General features: G+C 37.9%; 1 protein-coding gene across 1 annotated transcript in view; it reads right to left on the bottom strand.

Annotated features, from left to right (window-relative positions):
- The window catches only part of LOC126162654 (zinc finger-containing ubiquitin peptidase 1-like), a 271,194-nt gene extending 247,467 nt beyond the window's left edge, over positions 1-23,727 (bottom strand). Inside the window, exons 1-3 of the mRNA XM_049919292.1 lie at positions 23,453-23,727; positions 8,543-9,337; positions 6,260-6,380 (exon numbers count right to left, since the gene is read on the bottom strand). Of these exons, the coding sequence (XP_049775249.1) occupies positions 6,260-6,380; positions 8,543-9,313 (892 nt within the window). The 5' untranslated portion in view covers positions 9,314-9,337; positions 23,453-23,727. The remainder of the gene's footprint in view (positions 1-6,259; positions 6,381-8,542; positions 9,338-23,452) is intronic.
- Positions 23,728-26,487: the final 2,760 nt, after the last annotated feature.

Below are 26,487 nucleotides of genomic sequence, written 5' to 3'. Positions count from 1 at the left end.
ATTGAGCATGTTTGGGACTGGATGAAGCGTCGTCTTACGCGGTCTGCACGTCCAGCACGAACGCTGGTCCAACTGAGGCGCCAGGTGGAAATGGCATGGCAAGCCGTTCCACAGGACTACATCCAGCATCTCTACGATCGTCTCCATGGGAGAATAGCAGCCTGCATTGCTGCGAAAGGTGGATATACACTGTACTAGTGCCGACATTGTGCATGCTCTGTTGCCTGTGTCTATGTGCCTGTGGTTCTGTCAGTGTGATCATGTGATGTATCTGACCCCAGGAATGTGTCTATAAAGTTTCCCCTTCCTGGGACAATGAATTCACGGTGTTCTTATTTCAATTTCCAGGAGTGTATTACGTTAAAATGAAAGGCGTCAGCATGTGTGGAGGATAATTAACATCTGAAGTAATCATCAGCTCATGGGTGCAGCAGCAGAGACAATGTGCAGTATAAACCATCTTAAACACTAAATCTTTATATTAATTGTTGTATAATAGAAGTATTTGTGTTCAGTGCAGTCAGTACATGTGAGATAACTATCTATCTGTGTCATGGTACAGCCTCTTCTAACACTAAGGAACTACAACTTTAAACATAGTTGCCTGGAGTGATGTGTGATGAATGTATTAGCAAGACTTGTATGTATATTGCCCTTCAGGCTAGAATGTCAAGCAAATAATAGTTTTTCTAAGTGGAAATTTTGTCTGACTGGTAATGAGAGTTAAGTTTGCCTTAGCATATGGCTCTGTTACTGTGGAGTGTTTTTCAGTAGAGTCAACTTTGCATTAGATAAGCAGAGCAGGTGTTTATTTATTAGTTAATGAACCAATAATGGAATAATAAAATAATGAATAATGTTAGGGTCTTAATGGTTAGGGAGCCTGTCTCTGCAGTAGGGATATTTTTTGAGAATGCAATCCACTAGTTAACAAGGCATGAAATGTAAGTGAAATAATGGAGCTAACAAACATGATCAAGTAATGAAATAGATGAATGTATACAAATGAACGTGGTGTAACTGTAATGATGATCTAGTTTTGAACTAGGCAACCTTGGGTACTGTGCACATTGTGCAATTTATGACACTGCAGCTGAAAATGCTAGTTTAACAGAAAGAGCAATATTTACAAGTCATATAATGCTGTATCACTGGACTTATATGTTACCTGAAAACTGCTTTTTGTGTTCTGAGGATGGGCTTGAGGTGGTAATAATGTAATGAAGAACAAGAAGTTTGCTGATTAACTGATAACTGTGGTGCTAGACTGATGTGAATATTTCTGACAGGTCAAATATTTGGTAACATTTAGTGATTTTGTGAGGATTTAATTTTCTGGTTGAATGAGAGCACTGCTCAGAGTTGAGTGGAGAAATACTGCAATGATTTGGTACAACATCCATCCCCTTCATCTTGATTTGAATAGTAATTAAGTTAAGTAATGGTGACTGTATTCTTTTTTCATAATGTACTGATTAGCAAAATCTATGCTACTGCACTTCTTGAGTTTTTTCTAGACGTAATGTACATATTTTAGACACTAAGGTGCTATTTTGCAAATGGTAAGAAACTAAAGTCTTTCAAGTTTAAGGAGTTTTAGTCAGTTACAGCTTAGAGTAATATATTGTTGTGTAATGTGCACTTTGTTTTAAAATGTTTACTACTCCACACCTTTCATACTATAGTCAAATTTAGTGCTAATTATTGTAATATTATGAAAACTATGTAATGCATTTATTTATGATGTATGGACTACCATTTTTTGTAGGACACATTTTTTTCTTTGACTTAAGTTAGAAGTAAAAATAAGTGTACTAAAGGAGGATATTTTGTCTAATTTTTTCACGTGCTGTAGCTGAGGAGAACCACCTCCAAGGGAACAGATCACAGTGCATTTCCTAACTGTCACTTGAACCTGTTGAAGGCATGGACAGCTTGGTGAGAAATTGTGTTAAAGATCATTAAAATTGTGAAAGTGCTTCTTAAACTCATTGCAACCCATTAGGATTTATTCTGTTTAGAGGACTTCTACAACGTGATATGTATCTTAAATGTAATCTTTGCTGAACAAAAAAAAAGGACATCACATATGATTATGATGCATAAATTTTGTTAAATGTATAACTTGTGTATATTTTTTGTGTGTACAATAATCTGTACATAATTATTTTTCATGGGGATTTTCTTATAGCCAGTTCACATAAGTTAGAATTGAAAAACATATTTCCTGTAGTTTTCAATAAGATTACTTACGTAATAATTTTTGTGTGTGTAAATAGTAAACCCAATTTCTGGTGTCACTTGTGGTCAGTGAATTGCCCATTTAGCTATTAGCAATATCTATCTGGTCAAACCAATGAGGGGATGATGTGACGAAGCACGCTGGGATAATTTTAATTACCCTCTTGTTTTCTCATCTGCCTCCTTAAAATTTTGACTTAATTAGCATTAACATACATGAGTATAAGCTGTATTTTCATAAAACAGAAAGATTGGCCCTCAGTTTTAAAGTAAATAACACCATACCTAATTTTGTACTTGTTTTATGTATGTAATTGATTTTCTAATTTATTTTGGCTATTCCTAGTTAGTATCTTTCATTATAGGGAGAAATCAGTAATTGATTCGTAACTTAAATTCTATTGTTGACATATAAACAAATAAAAGTTCTGCAATACTTGTAAACATTTGGAAGACGAAATGCTAGTAATCTTAAAGTATCTATTTAACTCTATTCAAAAACATGGTAGCAAAACCAGCTATTAATTAATTCCAAAGTAATTAACAGTTTTGTCTAAGGTATTGTTTACATAACTATATTTGTTAATATCATAATTTTAACAAATAATTCGGTTTAGCCCTTGTAGTAGAAGAAACTGTTAAAAAGATGGAATTTTTCGATGTATTCAGTTAATTTAATGAGTTAAGTTTTAATTGCAATTTCTGTAAATTTAACTTTGAACAATGTGTAGTTTCAGTACCGATTATTGGGATTACATACAAGGGCCCAAATTTTGGTCATGAGACAGTCAGTCCATGGCCAAGTTTTAGATGAGTAACCTGTGCAGGTCAGAACAACAACAGTGCTTTAATTTAACTGTGAAATAAATGTTGAACAGTTAGGCCATGTGTAGAAACCAATGACAGTGACTGCTCCATATGTACCTGATTATTCTTCAAGAAGTGGGGACTTTGTGGTTATGTTTTTACTGCTCGTAGGTGTTCAACAGGAAACTATTGTAGCAGTATGTGGAGGTTCACCTGCAAACTATTAATGAAGCTTATCGCAAGTTAAACAATAGTGCACTGACCATATAACTGTATTATTGGGGGGTTGTTAACAGTGAAATTAAAGTACTGTGAAACGAAACTGTGCATCTGTCGGCTGCGTCATTTAAAGTATTCAGTGTCTGTATCCACAAACACCATGTTTCAGACAGTGTAGCAACGCAGTACGCCGACCACCGAGGACAACAATCAACAAACAAAGAACAATCAACAAATGAAGAAGCAGGAGGGACCGCTGCACTTCCCATGGCCTTTTTGGCCATCACATCCCAGGTATTCGGGGTGTGGGCAATGCATTTCCTCTGTATCCATTTAGGTATGATTTTTCATCAATTATTCGGTGGGTGGTGGTAGTTGTTCCCCAGTGGACGGTAGGGTTGTCACATTCCTTTGCCCAAAAATGTGCATTAATGAGCATATATTTGATGAATTTTATATTTAAATGATGTGAGTATTTGAACTGAGCAAAAGGAGGGGGAAGGGGGGGGGGGGAGACTAGAGTGAAATTGGAAGAAGTGTTCCAGTTATTACCATCTTCCAATGCTACCGAGTGAGCCACATGGCTTGCCATGAAAATTGTCTCAACTTTAGCACATTCAAGTTTCTTGGAAAACTTTGAAGTTGATTTTCTCCAGTTTCTTGAGAGTTTCATGCAACTGCTTTGGGAAATTGACATTTGAATTCTGTACTTCACATACCATAAATATAAAAAATTTAAAAATGCAGTTGCCAGGTGGTCTCTATGTTAGTCTGCACCTGTTCTTGACCTACATGAAGGACATACTAGGAACACTGGAAGTCTGTAACTGGTTCCCAGGAAACAGAATACCCCTCTATCTTACAAATACTAGCATTATACAATTCTAGTCCAATAAATATGAGTTACAGATTCCAAGAGCAGAGACCAATGGACATAGACTGAATGAGGTTCCATGTGTGAAGTTGCTAGATATCTAGATGGCTATTAATCTGAAGAGATACCAGCACATGGATAACTTCAGATAAAATCTGTTCTGCCCACTTTGGACTTGGAAATCTATCATAATATGTTGACCTGTAGACGGGACTCTTGGCACACTTTTGCTCAATAATACGCAATTACATAGTTTTATGAGGCAACACAGCTAATGTTTAAAAATTATTTATTCTGCAGAAGTGTATAGTAAAACTATAATGTAAAACCGATTACCAGACATCTTGCAAAAACCTCTTCAGGGGACTTGATATTCTTGTACTTATGTTCTAATACACTTATTGCCTAATGGTTTTGTGATTCATAAGAGTGAATTTTGAATGAACTGTGAAATTCACAGCCACAATATTACAAGTAAAATAATGTCTGTGTAGGTGATTCATGCCCACCTAGGGCCCACAATAGAGTTTTACATTCAGGTGCCAAAGTTTGGAAAGGTTGCCAGCAGAGATCAGACATATAATTTGAAATCCCCAGAAATTAAAAGATAAAGTAAAAGAACATCCCTGCAGCTATTCCTATAATTAATAAGAATATCTGGACTTGGGGATACAAATTTTGAGTAACACTAATTTTTATAATAACTCTCCACCACGAGCAACACAGACGTGCGATCAGCTCTTTCCAGACAATTCCACGTCTTACTAATTACTGCTTTGTTTGCACGTCACAAGTCACGATTTTTCCATAAAATACTTTTCAATTGTTCTGTAACACCATAGGCTGCTACATTAATGTCAAATCTTTTTCTGGTGCTCTGCAACATCAGAGATCGCCATTTTCCTGTCTGAAACTACAGGAGTTGCGTCTTACATGTTCTCCAGTCTCTCTCACATACTAACATGTATACCTTATCATGGCAGCAATTTCGTATCCGTATTCCAAGCTTGTGTTTGTGTGTGGAACCTTGCTTTAAGACATGCAATACTCCGAATATTTATCAACATGTTCATTCTGCTTTTATACTGTGGAACCTGCATTATTTACATTAAATGGCAATTAAAAATCAATTCTAAAGTAAGTTTTTTGTTTTCTTGTTACATTCCTACGATTTTATCCTTAAAACTATTCTGATTATCGAGTAAAACTGCCCTACGATTTTGTATGGAAAAAGAAAAAAATCTGCAAATTGCCCATAGTTAGTGTGTTAAACGGGTTTTTGGCTTTTCTCAGTATATACAGAAACATGGTCTCTGGTGAGTAGAACAAAGTACTGGCTAAAAGCAGCACACGAATGGTGGAAGACGAGGATCAGTGGCCTTTCAACCCCCCCCCCCCCCCACCAAAGTAGCTGCTTTCTCCTAACACAGATATATAAAGTAATCTACAAATAATTCCCATAGTTATCAGAATGAGGAGATTAGCACTGATAACATATTGTTATTTGTATTCTTTTCAGAAACTGTTTGCAGTGGCTCTTTCTATCTGATAATGTATAACTTGATTCGTTCCACTTCCCGAAGTCTCTCCTTCGTGGTGGGATTCATTGAACATGATGTGTGAATTAAACAAATAAAAGAACATATATGGCACTAGAGTAAGTTTTGGAATAACGGTTTGTGCCAAGGTATGCACTATGTGACATGTAAAGAGGTTTCAAAAGGTTCTACAAAAATGCTGCAAAATGTCTGGCACGAAAAGCAACACAACTGAAATGAAAACACTTTCGCATAAAACAGGCTTATCTTAGAAAATTCATAGCCTTGGTAGAGATACTGGTTTTAACTTCTGTTACAGATTACGAATTCATCTGACACAACACTCTAACCAGAGACTTTACAATTTACCTTTCTACTTTCACCAGCCGTACAAGAAAGAATGAATGCAATCAAAAGTTTGAGATTCTGTTAGGAGATATGTGTGTCTATTGCCATGCGATACTGTGTAGTTAGGACTATTTTATGTCACATAAATTAGTCTATTAGCAGCTATTTATGTAGCGTGCTGATTAAAACTCAGGTATACATTTAAAAAAAACTGCACATTTCTTGGACCTACCCTTATTATTAAAATGTTCTTCAATATGGGCTACCATCTCCTGATTGCTCTTGAAGTTAGTCATACAGCATACAGGACAGCTATCACTCCAGTTCTCCACACTATTTACAGGTTGCTGTGGCTGAAAAATAGTGGTCCAAGATTGAGAAAAAATACATTTACAGTTCAAAACATACTTCAATTTTAGTGGTAAAGTTAATCAGATGAATGTACTGTTAACAGAGCCTTCATCTAATAACTTACAACTGGTTCTAAATTACTTATTAAGTAATACCACATATTACCTTGCCAAACAATACACAGCCTATATCTGTACAAAGAGAAATCAGTTTCACAAAATAACATTTTTTTGATTTATTACACAATTTTTTTTGGGAGGTGGTGTTGGTTTGGGGTCTCCCACATCACTCAGTAAGCTGGCGTTAGTCAGAGTTACATGGTTTGTTTGAGAGCTATTTCAACCCTTTGACAACAAATAACATGGCCGATGTAAAGGAGCAAAGAGTTGGTGCTACAAGTACGATCCACAATCAAAGCAGCAAATGGACACAACAAATGTCACCACAACCCAAGAAAGCACTTCACTGTCCACAAGGAGTTGGTTCGAAAACAGTAAACCAATATTTTATCTGGATGTGTGACAAAAGCAGCCGGAAATGTGGAGAAATGGGAGCTGTTTGCTCCACAATGACAATGCTCCAACCAGCTCCAACGGTCGGACAGTTCATGGCAAAAATAACAAGGTGCTTGTGCCTCATCCATCCTACTCACCGTATCTGGCTGTTTCATTCCACCGAGGAAGCAAACACTCAAAGGAAAGCAATTCAGTGATATGGATGACATCAAAGAAAACATACTATCAGCTATGAACAGTATCCTGCCTCAAGAGTTCCAGAATTGTTTTCAGCAGAGATAGAAGTATTTGGACAAGTGCATTAATGTACATGAACAATTCTTTGAAGGGGCTAAAGCACGGTGAATGTAGAGTTCAATAAAAATGCAAAACAAGAAAAATTTTTGGGTCCCCCCCCCCCCCCCCCCTCACATATGTTCAATGTCCTACTGCTACTGAGCTAAATGGGCTATGCAAGAGGTCTTACTTGAAATGAGTGAGAGTAAAAATTGTATAAAACCTTAACATGTGGCATTATTTTTGCCATAGCCCATGTGGAACTGGGAAATCAAGAACAATCTACATACAGATGTCCAGAACTTGGATTCCTGTCTTGGTCCTTTTAAGGCAACCATTCGCTGCTCTATCGTTTTAGTTGAGCAACATACAGCCAACATCTAAATGGGAAAAAAATCTGTCTGGTGTTGCTGCTGGTACAATCACTGCTGTACTTTTCATAAAATGGCATTGATTATCAGTTTTTAATGTTTGTCAATATTTTGCAGTGCCTGGGAATAGAAATAATATCGTTCTCTTACTTGAACAGCAAGAATGAGATTTTTTTGCCATATAACATATAATCTTTTACAGGCTAATAGCTGCTACTGAGTTAGTGTGGAGCTATGACCAGAGGCAGCCATACCTGTGGGGTGTAAAGGATACATTGCAGAGGGGCAACAAAGGCTTGCTCATGATATCTCTCTCTCTCTCTCTCTCTGTCTTTCTTTCTTTCTTTCTCTCCCCACCCCCTCCCCCCTTTAATACTACCTACTTAATAATCTAATTTCAACATCAGCCAGGTATGCATAGGAAGTGCACCCTAGTCCCTGATAGGCTAGGGCTGTCTATGGCTATGACATAATCCATCTAAAAATGTAACACAGCATTTACACATTCAATACTATAGTTTTAGAGAAGTCTAATCATTCAAATATTGTTCATTTAAAGACTCAGAAAAACTAAATATTACATCAGAAACACTATATCATGAATCAAACTTTTATTGGCAGCAGTTCTAAGCATGCCCTGAACCAGCTGAGTATTGCTGTTCATCACTTACAACCTAATTTCATGCAGTGATATGAAGATGTAGGACTGCATCTCTGTACTGAAGCTGAAGAGCATAATCATCTCAAAATGACAGTTATATATCTATTAAAATGCACATTTATGAATGTTAAGTTAGGTGCCATACCAAGGTTTCCTTAAGCTTGCTGTAAAATAGCATTTGATATCTCTGATATATTTAAAACAGAAAACAAACTCATACAAAAAGCAACAAAAGGAGCCACTGATTTTCAGACTGTATAAAGAACTTATAAGTACACAACAATAAATACAAAATTCAATGAAGACATCAAAAAGACAAATTTCTTTGTTTAAGTACATACCTTTGCAGGGCTAAGAATGTCTTTATGTTCAATGTTTACATGTAGTTCTAAATCTGGACTGTTTTGAAATGTTCGTACACAAAGTGGACAACTGTACACAGATTCCTCCAATCCAGGTGGTGTTGCCGGTGGGAATGATGGGCTCGTCAGATCAAAATGTTGCCTGTTGATATGTTCTTCAAGCTGCAGAGGATCCAAACTGGTGTAAGAACACATGGGGCACTGTTGTGGTTGGACGGACTTTTTACAAGCAGGGTTTGGACCAGGTGAAGCACTTGCTCGTAGATCTAAAGCTAACTGTGAACGCAAGGGAGAACCGGAGCCAGCAACTGAGCTGCTGGATGCCACTGTGCAAGTGCTGTGACTTGGATCAGGGTCTGTACTCCTTCCTGCACCACAGTAATTATTATTGTTATTATTGTTGTTGTTAATGTTATTTTCCCAGCAGCTACTGGCACTGTCAGTACCTGGTTCAGGATAAAGTTCCCAAGGCAAAGGTCTTGAAGGAACACAAGAGTCATCCCTACCATCAATATCTTCATCATCAATGAATGCAAGCAATTCTTGTTCAGGGGTTAAATAGTCCAAATGGGCACTATTTACGTGCATTAACAACTGTTCTGCAGACACTTCACCCAGATCACAAAAAGGACATGAAACAGCACCTTCTAAATGGTACACCACCATATGTGAACGCATCTCCTCTTCGTTTAATCCTTCAACTCCACATATTTCACAAGAATAAGTCATTTCCGGCATCTTTGAAGCCATCACCACGTTCTACTATGTACAGACCTGAAGAAATATGAAGCCACCATTACACAGAGCAAGATACATGAATTCTGCAACATTAATACATACTAAAGCAAAAACAGGCATGAATACTATTAAAAAAATTAAAAATAAACATAATTCTATAACTCTACGACAGCTGTTTTTAAACTGTGATCTGCAGACTCTTGCTATTCACTGAATTTGATATCGTTCATCAACTAAATTAAAGAATTCGAACTGATTTGTCTGTTAGTCAGAAAATGCATCTTTAGTGATACTACAGTAACATTCAGGAAATGTTTTAATCAGAAATGACTTTTACTTTCTAGCAAAGTAGGCACTGAAGTAAGCACTGGCAACAAGCCAAAACTGTACGTAAGACTGGGATTCAAATATCTGTCTTTTGCAGGCAGTGTGTTGTTAACAGCAGCATCTGAGTGGATAACACAGCAAATGGTAGCACACAGCCCATCAAGCACAGATATTTGAGTTCAAGTCCTAATGCAGCATCGAGTTTTAACTTGTTGCAAAATCTTATAAATGTTTATAATTTCACATCAATTACTAACACGTGTACATGCTCTTCATTCTGAGACAGAGAAACATAATGTAACAGCTATGTAATTCTATTTACAAGCCAGCTACTTCCTACGATATTACCCATGGTTAAACAGTTGCTTATAATAAAAATGCCAAGGAGTGTATTTATTCCAAACTTCTATTCGTTACTTTCATTCTCCTCCTTCTCTCTGTGCACCTCCTCCGCCTTCTCTCTCTGCCTACCTCCTCTACATCCTCCCCCCAATCTCTGTTGATCCCTCCCCCCTCTCCCTGCTCATCTCCTCCTCCCTCCTTTCCTTCTCTTTCCTGTCTCTGCCCATCTTCCCTCTTCCCTTTCTCTTTCCATCTCCCCTCATCCTTCTTCTGTCCATCTCCTCCTCCTCTCCCCACCTTCTCTACATCTCTTCCTCCTCTTTCCGTGTCCACCTTGTCCTTCCACCTCTCTGTCTGTCCATCTCCACTTCCTCCCCATCTCTCTCCACATTATCACCCCCAGCCCAATTGAAAGTTGGTAGTTCTTACTCCACTGTATTTTTTTCCATACTGTAATGAATATGTGTACCAAACTCGACTGAAATTATTCCAGGGGTTTAGGATGAGCCTTCTATCTATGGTTTTGTCCATATATGCACATGTCAAATATAATTCACATGTATTCGACATATTTCACCTATATCTCTAGCAAATTTCATGCTGCAGTTTCATTTTCATGCAACATGCTAGTTTTGATGTTATATCTCCTGAACTGTGTGTTGTACAATTAATATTTCTGTAGGCACATTGAGTGACGTATGTGAATACTATCTGTGAAATTGTTGTGGAAAGAGTTAATAGCTAAGAAGTAATAAACTTAAACATCACACAAGGTGCAGAAGTTCTTCACACATTTCAATGTTTATGATGTCATATTTTGTGAACTATGTGTTGTACAATGACATAATTTTGCGGGTACATTACGTGGTATATGCACATACTGTCTGCAACATGTAACACACACACACACACAAACTTCCACAGTCATAACATATTATAAGTCACATATTACCAAACATAAAAAGAGAGAAGAAATGGTATTAGCAAGGTAGAAAATTATAATTAGATATATTTCAATGTGTGCCTCTAAATATCTGAGGTGACGATATTCCTGTATCCCAACATAAGTCCATCTCAGCAACCTGTAACTTGCACATAATAAATAACCTGTAAGATGAAAGCATTACAACACATAAAAATGAAAAATATGAACATTTACGTACTCATATTACGAGGGTAAGCACAAAAGTAAGGTCTCCTATTTTTTTTTATAAGTACAGAACTCTGTTCATGTGACAGTTAGTCAGACTGTTATGAAGAGTGCTTCACATGCTGTGTGTAAACATGCGCATGCCACACTGAAGCACTCAGTCTTGGCTTGGCAGCCATTGAGAATGGAGCTCCCCCTGGATGTTACCGCCAAGTGTGAATTGCGCGCAGTTATTCAGTTTTTGAATGCAAAGGGCACTGCAGCAATTGAAATCCATCACCAATTGACAGAAGTGTATGGTGAGTCGTGCGTGGATGTCAGAAATGTTCATAAGTGGTGTAGAGAGTTTGCAGCTGGTTATAACGAAATTCACCACAAACAAAAGAGCGGGAGACTGTCAATTTCTGAGGAGACAGTGTTGAAGGTTGAGCAAAGCATGCATGAAGATCAGCGGATCACCCTGGATGACCTCTGCATGTTGGTTCCTGAGGTTTCCCGAAGCACCGCCCACAGAATTTTAATGGAAACATTGAACTATCGGAAGGTGTGCGCAAGATGGATGCCACGCATCCTGACTGAGGACCACATGCAGCAATGAGTTGATGCTTCCCGTGCATTTCTTTGCCGCCTTGCAACCGAACAGGACAACTTTCTGGACTCAACTGTCATGGGTTATGAAACCTGGTCATAGCACTTTACACCTGAGACCAAGTAACAATCATGCCAGTGCGACATCCTTCTTTGCCAAAGCCGCGGAAATTCAAACAAACACAGTCTTCCGGTAAAGTCACGACAACCATTTTTCGGGATTGGAAAGGGGTATTGTTGGTTGACTTTATGCTCACTGGGATCACAATTAACACTAACAGATACTGTGAGACTCTGAAAAAACTCAAACGGGCAATTCAGAACCTCAGCCACCCACCCTGTAGTCTTGACTTGGCACCCAGTGACTATCACCTGTTCCCCAAGTTAAAAGAACATTTCGCCGGAAAGGGATTCAGCTCTGACGACAAGGTGAAAGAAGAGGTTCATAACTTTCTGAACAGCATGGCGGCGAGCTGGTATGACATGGGCATACAAAAATGCATCAACAGAAATGGTGATTATGTCGAAAAATAGCTAAATATTCAAGCTGTAAACTGATGTAAACCGTTGTAGAAATAAACAGGTCTATGTACTTATAAAAAAATAAGAGACCTTACTTTTGGGATTACCTTCATATATGATGATAAAGTACGCTGGCTGTAATATTTTCACGACCAAACCTTTGAAGTGATTTTGGTGAAATTTGGTACAGAGATAGATTGAATATTAAAGAAGAATATATGCTACCTGGGAAAGTGTGTGGTAAAAGATATCTATTGATTTGAACAATATTATGTAAAATTAGTGAAAAATCTTTACTCTATGGAAAAACTATTTACTCTTTGACTTTTCAACTTTATAATACTTGTGAAAGTGCTTTTATTGGTTGTCAACACAACGAATACAGTGCTATACAATTCTCAATGTTTTAATTCATACCTCCATACTAATAACATTAAATATGAAAGTAATTATGTCTGTTACATTTTCACGACAAAACCACTGAACCAATTTTGATGAAATTAAGTACGGACATAGCTTGAAACTTGAGGAAGAAAATAGGCTTCTTTAAGACTAAAAAGGACCCCTAAGAGTGTCAACTAAAGAATGGAAAATAGTTCTTTATGTAAGTGAATATAAAAGATGTCAAAAAATTATTACAGTTGTTGCATAATGTAAGTGATATATAATGTATACCTACTTCAGTAGAACAATGCATATATTCATGCTTCTCCCTATGCCCCTCTGCACACATCACTCACTCAGCAGCGATGCTGTGCATGTCATTGTGTTGTGAGTTGTGGCACTTGGGGAGAACACATGGCACAAGCTTTGCTTATCTGAACATGCAGACACTTGAGGGCAGCTGATGTTATTGCATGTACGACAGCTTACTTACCATCACTCATCACAGCAAAACTACTGAGATGCACGCACAGCTGTGAGTAACAGTAAGTACAAACATATGTCGTTAATAGAATAACAGACAAATAATTATTTCAATATATTTCCATTGACAGTTGTCAATCAGAGGTTCCCTCACGAACTACGGACCCTGCCGAGGTGGGATGGACTGCAAGCTACAATGTTTCAGAGAGCCATAAAGTAGGTGTATCTACTGTGGAGAGGCCAGACTAACAAGTACTCACGGAAGAGGAGAAACAACCTGTTCAGTATTCCCAGGGGTACCTGTCTGGATGATAGACCAATCTGGTCTTGTAACATTAGCCTACATGGCCTTATTGTGCTGGTAGTGTGAATTTCTGAAAGCAAAGGGAAACTAGAGCTGTTATATTTCCTAAGGACATGCATCTCTATTGTTTAGCTTAATGATGATGATGGCCTCTTAGGTGAAATATTCTGGAGGTAAAACAGTCACCCATCTAGATCTCCAGATGGAACTACTCAAGAGAATGTCATAAAAAAAATGTATTCTACAAGTTGGAGCATGGAATGCTAGATCCATTAATTAGGTAGGTAGGTCCATTAATTGGGTAGGTAGGTTAGAGAATTTAAAAATGGAAATAGATAGGTTAAAGTCAGATATACTATGAATTAGTGAAGTGTGGTGGCAAGAAGAATAGAACATCTTGTCATATAAGTACAAGCTATAAGCGTAAAACCATGTAGGGGTAATGCAGGAGTAGGCATAATAATGAATAAGGGAACAGGAATGCAGGTGAGTTAGTGAATGGATTATTGCAGCCAAGTCAGACACGAAGATAACACCCAATACCATAGTGCATGTTTCAATGCCAACTTGCCAGTACATATGATACAGGGATTGAAAGAGCGTATGACAAGATAAAATAAATTATTCAGGTTAAGGGATGCAAAAATTAATTGTTACGGGGGACTGGAATTTGAGAGTATGGATAGGAATTAAAAGAAAAATAGTAAGAAAACATGTGTTAGGGAAAAAGAATGAATGAGGAGGCCACGTGGTATAATTTTGCACAGAGCATTGCTAACACTCGATTTAAGAAAATTGCATACATAGAAAAGACCTAAACAGACATGACTACTCTGCAACTCACACTTAACTGATTGGCAAGGTGATCATTGAACCACCTTCAGATCATTTCTCTACCATTCAACTCTCAAACAATGCACGGGAGAAACAAGCAAAACTTTCTGTTTGAGCTCTGCTTTCTTTTATTTTATTACAACTACAAGTTTTTCCTATTTAGGTGGGCGTCTACAAAATATTTTTGCTTTCACAGGAGAAAGTCATGATAGAAATTTTGTGGAAAGCTCCTACTGCAACAAAAAACGCCTTTGTTTAACGATTGGCACACCAATTCACGTATCATATCTGTGATACGCTCTCCCTTACTTCATGATATTATACAAAATGAGCTACCCTCCTTTGAATTTTTTCTGTGTCCTCTGTCAATTCTATCTGGTATGGATCCCATACCGCACAGCAATACTTCAGATGAGGATAGATAAGCATAATGCAGTCAGTCGTTTTTTGTAGATCTGTTATATCTTCTAAGTTTCCTACTAACAAAACAGTCTTTGGTTCACCTTCCCTGTAACATTTTCTATGTGATCACTCCAATTTAAGTTGTTTGTAATTATAATCACTAGGTATTTAGTTGAATTCGCAGCTCTTAGATTTGTATGATTTATTGCGAAACTGGAATTTAACAGATTTCTTTTTGAACTCAAGTGAATGACCTCACATTTTGCCTTACTGTGAGGCAATTGCCACTTTTTGTATCATACAGATACTGTGAATGAGTCATTTTGCAATTGGTTTTCAACTTCTGAAGAGTTTATACCATAGTCTACAAACAATCTAAGAGGGCTTTTCAGATTGTCTTCTAAGTTGTTCATATAGATAAGGAACAGCAAGGGACTGTAACACTTACTTGGGAAGTGCCACATATCATTTATGTTTTACTCAATGACTTTCCATCAATTACTAGAGGTATATTTCTGAAAGGCAATCATGAACCAGTCGAATAACTCAGACGATACTCGATAAGTACGCAATCACATTACAAGCTGCCTTTGAAGAATGGTGTCAAAAACCTTCTGGAAATCTAGAAATACAGAATCAATTTGCGATCCCCTGAGGATATCAGTCATTACTTCATGATAAATAGCTAGATGGTTTCAAAAGAATGATATTTTCTGAATCAGTGCTGTGTGTCAATATATCATTTTCCTTGATTAATTCATAGTCTTTGAACACAGTTTATGGTCCAAAATCATACTGCACATTGAATCAGTGGTATGGATCTATAATTTGGCACATTACCTCTACTTTCTTTGTTGTGTATTGGTGTAACCTGTGCATCTTTCAATTCTTGAGGTACAGATATTTCTTTGAGTGAGCTGTTGTATATGATTGCTATGAGTGGAGCTATTATATCAACATATTCCGAAAGGGACCAACTTGGTATGCAGTCTGGACCAGAAGACTTGCCTTTATTAAGCGATTAAAGTTGCTTTGCTATGCCAAGGGTATTTATGTCTAAGTTCCTCATTTTGGCAGCTATTCTTGATTCAAATACTGAAATATTTGTTTCATCTTCCTTGGTGAAGAAATTTCAGAATACCATGATTTAGTAACTCCACTTTAGTGGCACTGTCATCGGTAAAATTACCATTGCTATGGTGCAGTGTCAAGTCACTGATGTACTTTCCATATGACCAGAATCTCTTCGGATTTTCTGCCAAATTTTGAGAGTGCGTTTCAATGTGGAAAATATTAAAAGCATCTCACATTGAAGTCTGCACTAATTTTCGAGCTTTTGTAAAATATCGCCAATCCTGGATATTTGGTGTTCTTTTAAATCTGACACACTTTTGTCATTGCTTTTGCAACAGTTTTCTGGCCTGTTTTGTGTACCATGGCGGATCTGTTCCATCTTTTAAAATTCCGTTTAGTATGAAACTCACAACTGCCCCCAATACTATTTCTTTGAATTTAATCCACATCTGAACTAAGCTTATATCATTAGTTTGGAAGGACTAGAGATTGACTCTTAGGAAGGTACGAAGTGAGATTTTATCTGTGTTTATTTTCAGTGGTTTTGGATGTTACAGTATTCAGATTTTCTACAACAACCTAGTGGTCACTCATATTTGTATCCATCACAGGAGTTGCACTGGAAGGTTTCAGATTGACTGTATAATAAAACAAAAATTTATTTATACTGTAAGAATTTTCCAGAGACAGATGCAGACTCTGCCCATAACCTGTTGTTGTTGTGGTCTTCAGTCCTGAGACTGGTTTGATGCAGCTCTCCATGCTACTCTATCCTGTGCAAGCTTCTTCATTTCCCAGTACCTACTGCAACCTACATCCTTCTGAATCTGCTTAGTGTATTCATCTCTTGGTCTCCCTCTACAATTTTTACCCTCCACGCTGCCCTCCAATGCTAAATTGGTGATCCCTTGATGCCTCAGAACATGTCCAACCAACCGATCCCTTCTTCTGGTCAAGTTGTGCCACAAACTTCTCTTCTCCCCAATCCTATTCAGTACTTCCTCATTAGTTATGTGATCTACCCATCTAATCTTCAGCATTCTTCTGTAGCACCACATTTTGAAAGCTTCTATTCTCTTCTTGTCCAAACTATTTATCGTCCATGTTTCACTTCCATACATGGCTACACTCCATACAAGTACTTTCAGAAACGACTTCCTGACACTTAAATCTATACTCGATGTTAACAAATTTCTCTTCTTCAGAAACGCTTTCCTCGCTATTGCCAGTCTACATTTTATATCCTCTCTACTTCGACCATCATCAGTTATTTTGCTCCCCAAATAGCAAAACTCCTTTACTACTTTAAGTGTCTCATTTCCTAATCTAATTTCCTCGGCATCACCCGACTTAATTCGACTTCATTCCATTATCCTCGTTTTGCTTTTGTTGATGTTCATCTTAAATATTCCTCTCAAGACACTGTGCATTCCCTTCAACTGCTCTTCCAAGTCCTTTGCTGTCTCTGAAAGAATTACAATGTCATTGGCAAACCTCAAAGTTTTTATTTCTTCTCCATGGATTTTAATACCTACTCCGAATTTTTCTTTTGTTTCCTTTACTGCTTGCTCAATATACAGATTGAATAACATCGGGGAGAGGCTACAACCCTGTCTTACTCCCTTCCCAACCACTGCTTCCCTTTCATGTCCCTCGACTTTTATAACTGCCATCTGGATTCTGTACAAATTGTAAATAGCCTTTCGCTCCCTGTATTTTACCCCTGCCACCTTTAGAATTTGAAAGAGAGTATTCCAGTCAACATAGTCAAAAGCTTTCTCTAAGTCTACAAATGCTAGAAACGTAGGTTTGCCTTTCCTTAATCTTTCTTCTAAGATAAGTCGTAAGGTCAGTATTGCCCCACGTGTTCCAGTATTTCTACAGAATCCAAACTGATCTTCCCTGAGGTCGGCTTCTACTAGTTTTTCCATTCGTCTGTAAAGAATTCGTGTTAGTATTTTGCAGCTGTGGCTTATTAAACTGATTGTTCGGTAATTTTCACATCTGTCATCACCTGCTTTCTTTGGGATTGGAAGCATTATATTCTTCTTCCCTGAGGTCGGCTTCTACTAGTTTTTCCATTCGTCTGTAAAGAATTCGTGTTAGTATTTTGCAGCTGTGGCTTATTAAACTGATTGTTCGGTAATTTTCACATCTGTCATCACCTGCTTTCTTTGGGATTGGAAGCATTATATTCTTCTTGAAGTCTGAGGGTATTTCGCCTGTTTCATACATCTTGCTCACCAGATGGTAGAGTTTTGTCAGGACTGGCTCTCCCAAGGCCGTCAGTAGTTCCAATGGAATGTTGTCTACTCCGGGGGCCTTGTTTCGACTCAGGTCTTTCAGTGCTTTGTCAAACTCTTCACGCAGAATCGTATCTCCCATTTCATCTTCATCTACATCCTCTTCCATTTCCATAATATTGTCCTCAAGTACATTGCCCTTGTATAGACCCTCTATATACTCCTTCCACCTTTCTGCTTTCCCTTCTTTGCTTAGAACTGGTTTTCCATCTGAGCTCTTGATGTTCATACAAGTGGTTCTCTTATCTCCAAAGGTCTCTTTAATTTTCCTGTAGGTGCTATCTATCTTACCCCTAGTGAGATAAGCCTCTACATCCTTACATTTGTCCTCTAGCCATCCCTGCTTAGCCATTTTGCACTTCCTATCGATCTCATTTTTGAGACGTTTATATTCCTTTTTGCCTGCTTCATTTATTGCATTTTTATATTTTCTCCTTTCATCAATTAAATTCAATATTTCTTCTGATACCCAAGGATTTCTACTAGCCCTCGTCTTTTTACCTACTTGATCCTCTGCTGCCTTCACTACTTCATCCCTCAAAGCTACCCATTCTTCTTCTGCTGTATTTCTTTCCCCCATTCCTGTCAATTGTTCCCTTATGCTCTCCCTGAAACTCTGTACAACTTCTGGTTCTTTTAGTTTATCCAGGTCCCATCTCCTTAAATTCCCACGTTTTTGCGGTTTCTTCAGTTTTAATCTACAGGTCATAACCAATAGATTGTGGTCAGAGTCCACATCTACCCCTGGAAATGCCTTACAATTTAAAACCTGGTTCCTAAATCTCTGTCTTACCATTATATAATCTATCTGATACCTTTTAGTATCTCCAGGGTTCTTCCATGTATACAACCTTCTTTGATGATTCTTAAACCAAGTGTTAGCTATGATTAAGTTGTGCTCTGTGCAAAATTCTACCAGGCGGCTTCCTCTTTCATTTCTTAGCCCCAATCCATATCCACCTACTACGTTTTCTTCTCTCCCTTTTCCTACACTCAAATTCCAGTCACCCATGACTATTAAATTTTCATCTCCCTTCACTATCTGAATAATTTCTTTTATTTCTTCATACATTTCTTCAATTTCTTCGTCATCTGCAGAGCTAGTTGGCATGTAAACTTGTACTACGGCAGTAGGTGTGGGCTTCGTATCTATCTTCGCCACAATAATGCGTTCACTATGCTGTTTGTAGTAGCTTACCCGCATTCCTATTTATTATTAAACCTACTCCTGCATTACCCCTATTTGATTTTGTGTTTATAACCCTGTAGTCACCTGACCAGAAGTCTTGTTCCTCCTGCCACCGAACTTCACTAATTGACACTATATCTAACTCTAACCTATCCATTTCCCTTTTTAAATTTTTTAACCTACCTACCCGATTAAGGGATCTGACATTCCACGCTCCGATCCGTAGAACGCCAGTTTTCTTTCTCCTGATAACAACATCCTCTTGAGTAGTCCCCGCCCGGATATCCGAATGGGGGCCTATTTTACCTCCGGAATATTTTACCCAAGAGGACGCCATCATCATTTAATCATACAGTAAAGCTGCATGCCCTCGGGAAAAATTACGGCTGTAGTTTCCTCCTTGCTTTCAGCCATTCGCAGTACCAGCACAGCAAGGCCGTTTTGGTTATTGTTACAAGGCCTGATCAGTCAATCATCCAGACTGTTGCCCCTGCAACTACTGAAAAGGCTGCTGCCCCTCTTCAGGAACCACACGTTTGTCTGGCCTCTCAACAGATACCCCTCCGTTGTGGTTGGACCTACGGTATGGTTATCTGTATCGCTGAGGCACGCAAGCCTTCCACCAACGGCAAGGTCCATGGTTCATGAGGGGGGGGGGGGGGGGGTCCATAACCTATCAGTTACAAATTGTAGACTAAAACTGAAGCAATTACAAAAAGCTACAAAATCAAGGCAATGGGGCCTCAATAAACTGAGAGATGGGGGTTGTAAATATTGCAAATGGAGCACCGGACAAAACTGACTGAAAAAGGGTAAAGGAATACAACAGAAGACGAATGGTAGCTTGAGAAATGAAACAGTTAAGGCAGTAGATGATTACATCATTAAAAAGGCAAGGTCTAGTAGAATTCCCTGAATAAAGCAAGGCATATTGAATTTAACTCTTGAAATGAAAAAGTATATGAATGCAGAAAATGAAGTAATAAAAAGGGAATACAAATATCTAAAAAATGAGACTGACAAAAAATGAAGATGGCTTAGCAGGATTGGCTAGAGGACTAACGCAAGCTGCAGAAGCATGCATGGCCAGGGAATGATATATGTCGCCTACAGGAAAATTTAAGAGACCTTTCAGGAAAAGAGAAGCAGCTGCATGCATATCAAGAGATCAGATGGCAAGCCAGTACTGAGCAAAGAAGAGAAAGCTGAAAAGTGGAAGAAATATGTAGACAAGCTATATGAGGGAAATAATCTTGAAGGAAATATCATAGAAAGGGAAGAGAAGTATAGTTAAACGAGATGTGGGATACGATACAGTGAGAACAACTAGACAGACCACAGGAAGAGCTTAGTGGAAATAAGGTTCCCAGAATTGATGATATTCCCTCAGAATTATTGAGATCCATGGGAGAGCTAGCCAAAATCAGAGGGGTAAAGTAACCTCAGGCTTCAAAAAGAATGCAATAATTCAATTTCCAAAGCAGTCAGATGCTCACAGGTGTCAATACTACTGAACCACCAATTTAACAATAAGGGAAAATCAGGGATGGAGCATTACGTAAAATAAGAGAAAGGCAACCACTCTCCTATAGTGTATCAATGCATGGAGCACAGAAACACGTAACAGAAAACTGCATTCACACTATCTTTTGAGCACTAGTTTGTCTTTCAGCAATGGCACACACATTCAGACACACAACCTTGCAGGCACCCCAAACGCACACTTTAGTGGCCACGACAAGACTGGCTGTGATAACAGGAATGAGTGTGTGGAAGACCTAGGCATGAATACAGAAAGCAGATTCGGATGGATGTACATTACATTAGTTATTCAGAGATGAAAATACTTGCATAGGATGCACTAGTGTAGAGTGCTGCATCAAACCAGTGTTTCGACTGAAGACCACAACAATTAAACAACAACAATCTGTAGTTGTATGTACCAAGAGTTATTATCTAAGTAATCGCATTTATGAAAGAAGTAATTTTCAAAAGAAAGAGAAAAAGGGGGTAGCAGATGGGAACACACAGTAAAATACAGAACTGTTGCCTTTTGGAAACAATAAAAAGCTCCAAAAGCCATCAGTTTTACACCTATCTGTCTGATGCAACTTGGTAAGAACATCTGATCTACAGGATCAACATTTACAAGTATTTTCATTTCACTGATCATTTCCATTAAAAAAGACTTTTAAAAAAAGAATCAAGTAGGCTAGATTTTCTGTAGCAGTTATGTCTATTTCCTTTGTCAAACTACAATTTTTTTTTTTTTTTGTACAACTCTTCCTTTCCAAAAACAAAGACTTAATTTGCATCATATTTTAAAATTAAACAGAAAAATACAGAAACAGTATGGAGGAAGTTTGGTTTAACATTAAAGTATTTGGAGAAGGAGTTTGTTTCAATGTTTCCGAGAAATCACAGCAAATCTAAGTCCCGAAAACATGCCCAGGTTTTCATTGTTGCTCCACCTGAATCAAAATCTGAGGTTAGCAATATCACAATCAATATGAGAAAATAAGTTCACCCAGAATAGGTCAATAGGAAATGGCTGAAAGAATATTAAAACATGGAGCTACTAATAAACTGATTGTAGAGCACCCACAATTTGATGACAATCAGTAATAGTGCTAAAATTTTGACAAAGACTTCCATTCTCTTTATAGAATTTCCAGTAAACATTAACAAAAACAAGCCATAAAAAGCAAAACAATGTCATAAAATTTCAACCTAAGCATTAATAGTAACTATGATCGTTCACACTTTTTCGGTTGTGAGCTTAAAACAAAAAGTCTGTCGCATACAAAGCTGAGCTAAGAGTTTGGAATGCACTGAAATCAACAAAGAATGAGCTCAGCCAACATTTTTAAGTACACATGACAAGTCATGAATTGTCATAAGCAGAACAAAGACTGCAGTTCTTTATGTAATTAGTGACTTTGTTTGTAATTACACTTAAGAATTATTTATTTGTCTGTAAATAAATGATTTTTTTTCAATGTTTATACTAACAAAAGAATAGCTCCCTTTATTAACATCATTAACACAAGCAATGTATACAAAAGTTAAGGCAAATAATTAAAGGTAGTAACATAGTTGATGTTAGTTAACAGAACTATTTAAAGTACCTAAAAAAGGACACTCTTCCTTTAGAATAACGAATTCCAGACAAGCAACTACTAAAATGGCAAAATACTATAGTGTAAGAAGTAAATAACAATACTGCATAGAATGATGTTTGGTTCAACTTCACACTACAATCAACTTTTTGATCTATTTGTATTCCTTTCTATAGCAAAATGGCACACGGCAAAAGAAATACAGGCATGTAACAAAACAAGACACTGACTTAATGTGTAACATAATTAATATAAAAACGTCAGTAAAAAAATAAAACAAATCAAATGAAAACTGGATATCACTGTTAATTCAACAGTTTCATCAACAGAATTGGAGGAATGGGCAGTTGCTGCGAAGGGTGAGAGGCAAAGTAGATAAAGACATTAGGATGGCGCAAATTACTGTTACCTCTCTGTACCGTGTACACGTGTTACATATTGACAATAATGTGTCAGCATTATTATATGATGTATCACTTCACTGGTTGCCCATTTCATTGGAAGTTTTGGGAAAGGGATGGTTTCACAGAAAACCTTTTAAAATGTCGACTCACAAGAAAAATGTGTGTGTGAGTTCACTGAAAAACAAAATTGATTTATAAACCATACGGCATTTGTGGTATGGCAATAATGTTAGTCACCGGTACGTTTGCTCAACACAAATTGTCACAAAAACCATTACCGGTTTAATTAAACATAAGAGAAATTTATTCACACACGCCCTACCATGTATTCTCAAATAAAAATAAAACTTCAACAATGTTTGTGATTGTACGGCAAAGACATATCTTCCGAAATGTGTACTGACGGCACTGCAACAAAAACCCTTTTACAATAAAGGTTTCTGATAGCCACTGTCTGAACACGACAATCTGCTGACGATTCTGCATACAAACAGTTATCTTAAACATTATCCGCTGCGAAAAAATATAATTTTTTATAGTATGTTACTATTATATAACACTGCCAGAATGTGCCAAATCATTAAATAGACTATTACGGATACAGCGGGATCGAAATTGTGATTTCAGTTTTGCATGCGCTGTATGCTCAAACAATTTGGGAGCTGGATTTTCGTCTTACAGTTCCTTCAACATGCAAAGCGCGGTTCATAAAAACTTGTGCTTTACCTCTTTGATTACCCTCACTGAGCCATTAATAGCTCAGACATGCCTGCCGCTCAATGCGTCAGCGCGACACGCTGTTCAGGGAGTCCATAACCCGACTTTGTTTTCGCGCTTCGTGTTCACGAATGCGACGGGAGGATGCGCCACACGTGAAATGACCGACGAACAGAGTAAGCGCACAAGAGCAGTCCTTTCTCGCGACAGGCAGTTGTAAGTGATTGCCGAAATACATGCTCTGTCCCCGTTACCTAACACACAGCGGCGACAACGAACTGGCAAGCCGATACTGCACTCGGCGGGCAGCTGTGTCCGAAATCAATAGGACCAGCGCCACGCCGACGCCGACCAGTTTCATTCACAGATGAGAGCCATCAGCCGAGCGCACGACCAATGCGTCGCGATTCTTGCACTTATTACGAGCTCGCGCGTGATAGAAACACAGGAAGATAGCAGTTAGGGGAATCCCGCACTGTTCATTGTTAAGTAATCGATTATGTAAGAAACATACCACTGACATTCACTCGATTCATATTTGGCATTACTATTTCTAGAGCATGCAATGACTTTTGTGATATACATCGCGCTGCTAATGGCTTAACTGTGAAGAGACACGTCTTACATAAAAGGGTTGATGGTGGACCTATTACTTGGGTAGAAACAAATGAAAGAGCGTCAGAACAAGGATCGTATTTGAAATTGTAATCTCTTGCAAAAATACATGAGACATTCGTTATGTTTCAGAGTCGAGATGTTTGAGGAATCACCTCTTCGGCATTAGCACTGAAATCACCTTTGTCAAACTGTAGTGGCCGTTTGGCAAAAAGTAGCAATATTGTAAGTAGCTTTAACCAGTATTCCAAAATGTATTGCTGCTCTTTGTGTACTTCTGTAGAAGAACACTAATAGAAAATTGCGATTAGGGCTTTGTATAGCGATATTTGCCCACGATAATAACTCTCAGAACAGACGCATCCATTCAGTGTCGGCATGCCCTCACTGTAAACATGTTTACATAAAAAAAGTCTGAAAAACCCGTTGAGTGCGGTAGCTTTGCAGAGAAAGTAGAAATGCCAGATAATATAGTACCATAACTATACCCCACACACCCTTTTAGACAGGTAGACACACGGTCAGTATGCAGTAAATACGCTTAAAGTCAGCTAAATTAATGGCAGCTTACTGGCCCACTCACTTTGGCAACATACATGAAAGAAGCAACACTGAACAATGTGAAAACTGGAATAGAGACATTGAACGAAATTTTGCGGTAAAGTCTGTTATATTGTCAGTATTTGTGATCTACACATTTCAATTAATCAGTTTTTTTTAAATCCAAAACGAAACCATGTAATTTAAAAAGCAGTCAAATGTTGGGCTCCTATCAAACATCCTGCATTTTTCCTCTGTTATGGTTACCATTAGATACAACATTGAAAAACGATAAGATTATACATAATGTCACTCCTCCAATGTAACCACAGCCCACAAATTAGTCCACCTTCTCTTTTCATGTTAAGAAAGGACAGATTTGGCAGAAGAGATACACAGTAGTGTCTGTAAGACAACTGAACATGAAAAGTGACACATAAAAACATAATACAAAATAGATTTGTTGGTATAATCAATACAAAAGTTGGTTTGAACATCACAGCACTTTACTAGGGGTAGTCTTGTTGGAGACTGTGTACACTTGTCTTCATCCAAACCTTGAACTGAGTTATCCAGCCTATTACAAAGGAACCCACAATTTAAAGTGTGCACCAAAGCACAGTGCAGTTGTCATGTTTCATATATAAGTCCAAAAAAAGAGTACCAATGATAAAAGAAGTAACAGATGACAGAAAAAAATTCCAGGGCCAGCTGACGATTGAACTACAGAGGTTTGGCTTTTGCAGTCTGACACACAAACACTCTGAAATGTCTATCACTACTTTCAATTGATCACTCTAGCAATCACCTAGATTCAATCCTAGCAAACTGACAGATCCTGTGTCAAAGGTTTGCCCATGAAACTGCAATTTGCCACCTCTCTGACCTCTATAAAAGGACTGCACAGTTTATTCCTCAAGACACTGCTAGTCTTCTGACATGACATGAACACTTGAATCAGCAGATTTGTGGATCAAGCTGATGATGTAGTCTACCAATTCTGAGATACTTATATCAAAGTTCAACCACAGTCTGCTAAAGGTATCAATATAACCTAACATCGCTGACCATCACCGTACAGACATTTAGGTAGGCTACATCATTGCATCTAAAAATATGAATTTTATCCATAATGGATGCAGCTGAACTCCGTGAATGTTTACCTCTTTTTCATTTTCAAGTGCTTCGCAGCTTCAGCTGCATGATGGGCATTGTAATGAATAAACGTAATCCTTTCAGACAACTTTCATTGTCTTATCTGTTGGACGGCATATCAAATGTGTCAAAGAGTCTCCCTGTAGCCTGTTGAAGCTATTTTCTTTTCTCTTCGCATGAACTCCACTAGGATTAAACTGACAGACGCAAGTGGAAGGTGTCATCACCTCCCCAGTGTTTAAGTGGGCTTGTCTCCGATTTTCTTTTGTTTGGTATATTTCAATTATGCCCCAGCACTGACTGAATTTGAGATCCACGTGTTTCATAATAAACTGCAGTCTCATAACAGTGGAGGTGAGAAATTTCAAATCTTGTCTCCTATCAGCTTAGGAAATCCAGAGTTCCTCCCATCCATTTTGTATTATGGACTTTGGTCAACTGTTTGGGAAGGCAGAGTGCTTTTCTCCCGTGTATTATCTGTAACCATCTCAAAATTTGAGAGAAGGAATTGTATACATGTGTCTGTCATAAGATATCTTCCTGCATTATTTTTTTGATCTGATTTTTGTTTGAAGCCCACTGCAATTTGTCATACAAGGTGTTTTTTTTCCACCATTTCCTTACAGGGGATTTATTCACTGTGTTTTCACCATACACATTTCATTTGACTGCAGATTTCTACAGGCCAATATCTGATGTACTCAAAACCCAAATATAGTTGCACATTTCATAGG

The sequence above is a fragment of the Schistocerca cancellata genome, chromosome 2 (genome assembly GCF_023864275.1).
Source record: "Schistocerca cancellata isolate TAMUIC-IGC-003103 chromosome 2, iqSchCanc2.1, whole genome shotgun sequence".
NCBI lineage: Eukaryota > Metazoa > Arthropoda > Insecta > Orthoptera > Acrididae > Schistocerca > Schistocerca cancellata.
Note: the sequence above shows the minus strand (reverse complement) of the source record. Positions and strands in the feature narration are given on the sequence as shown.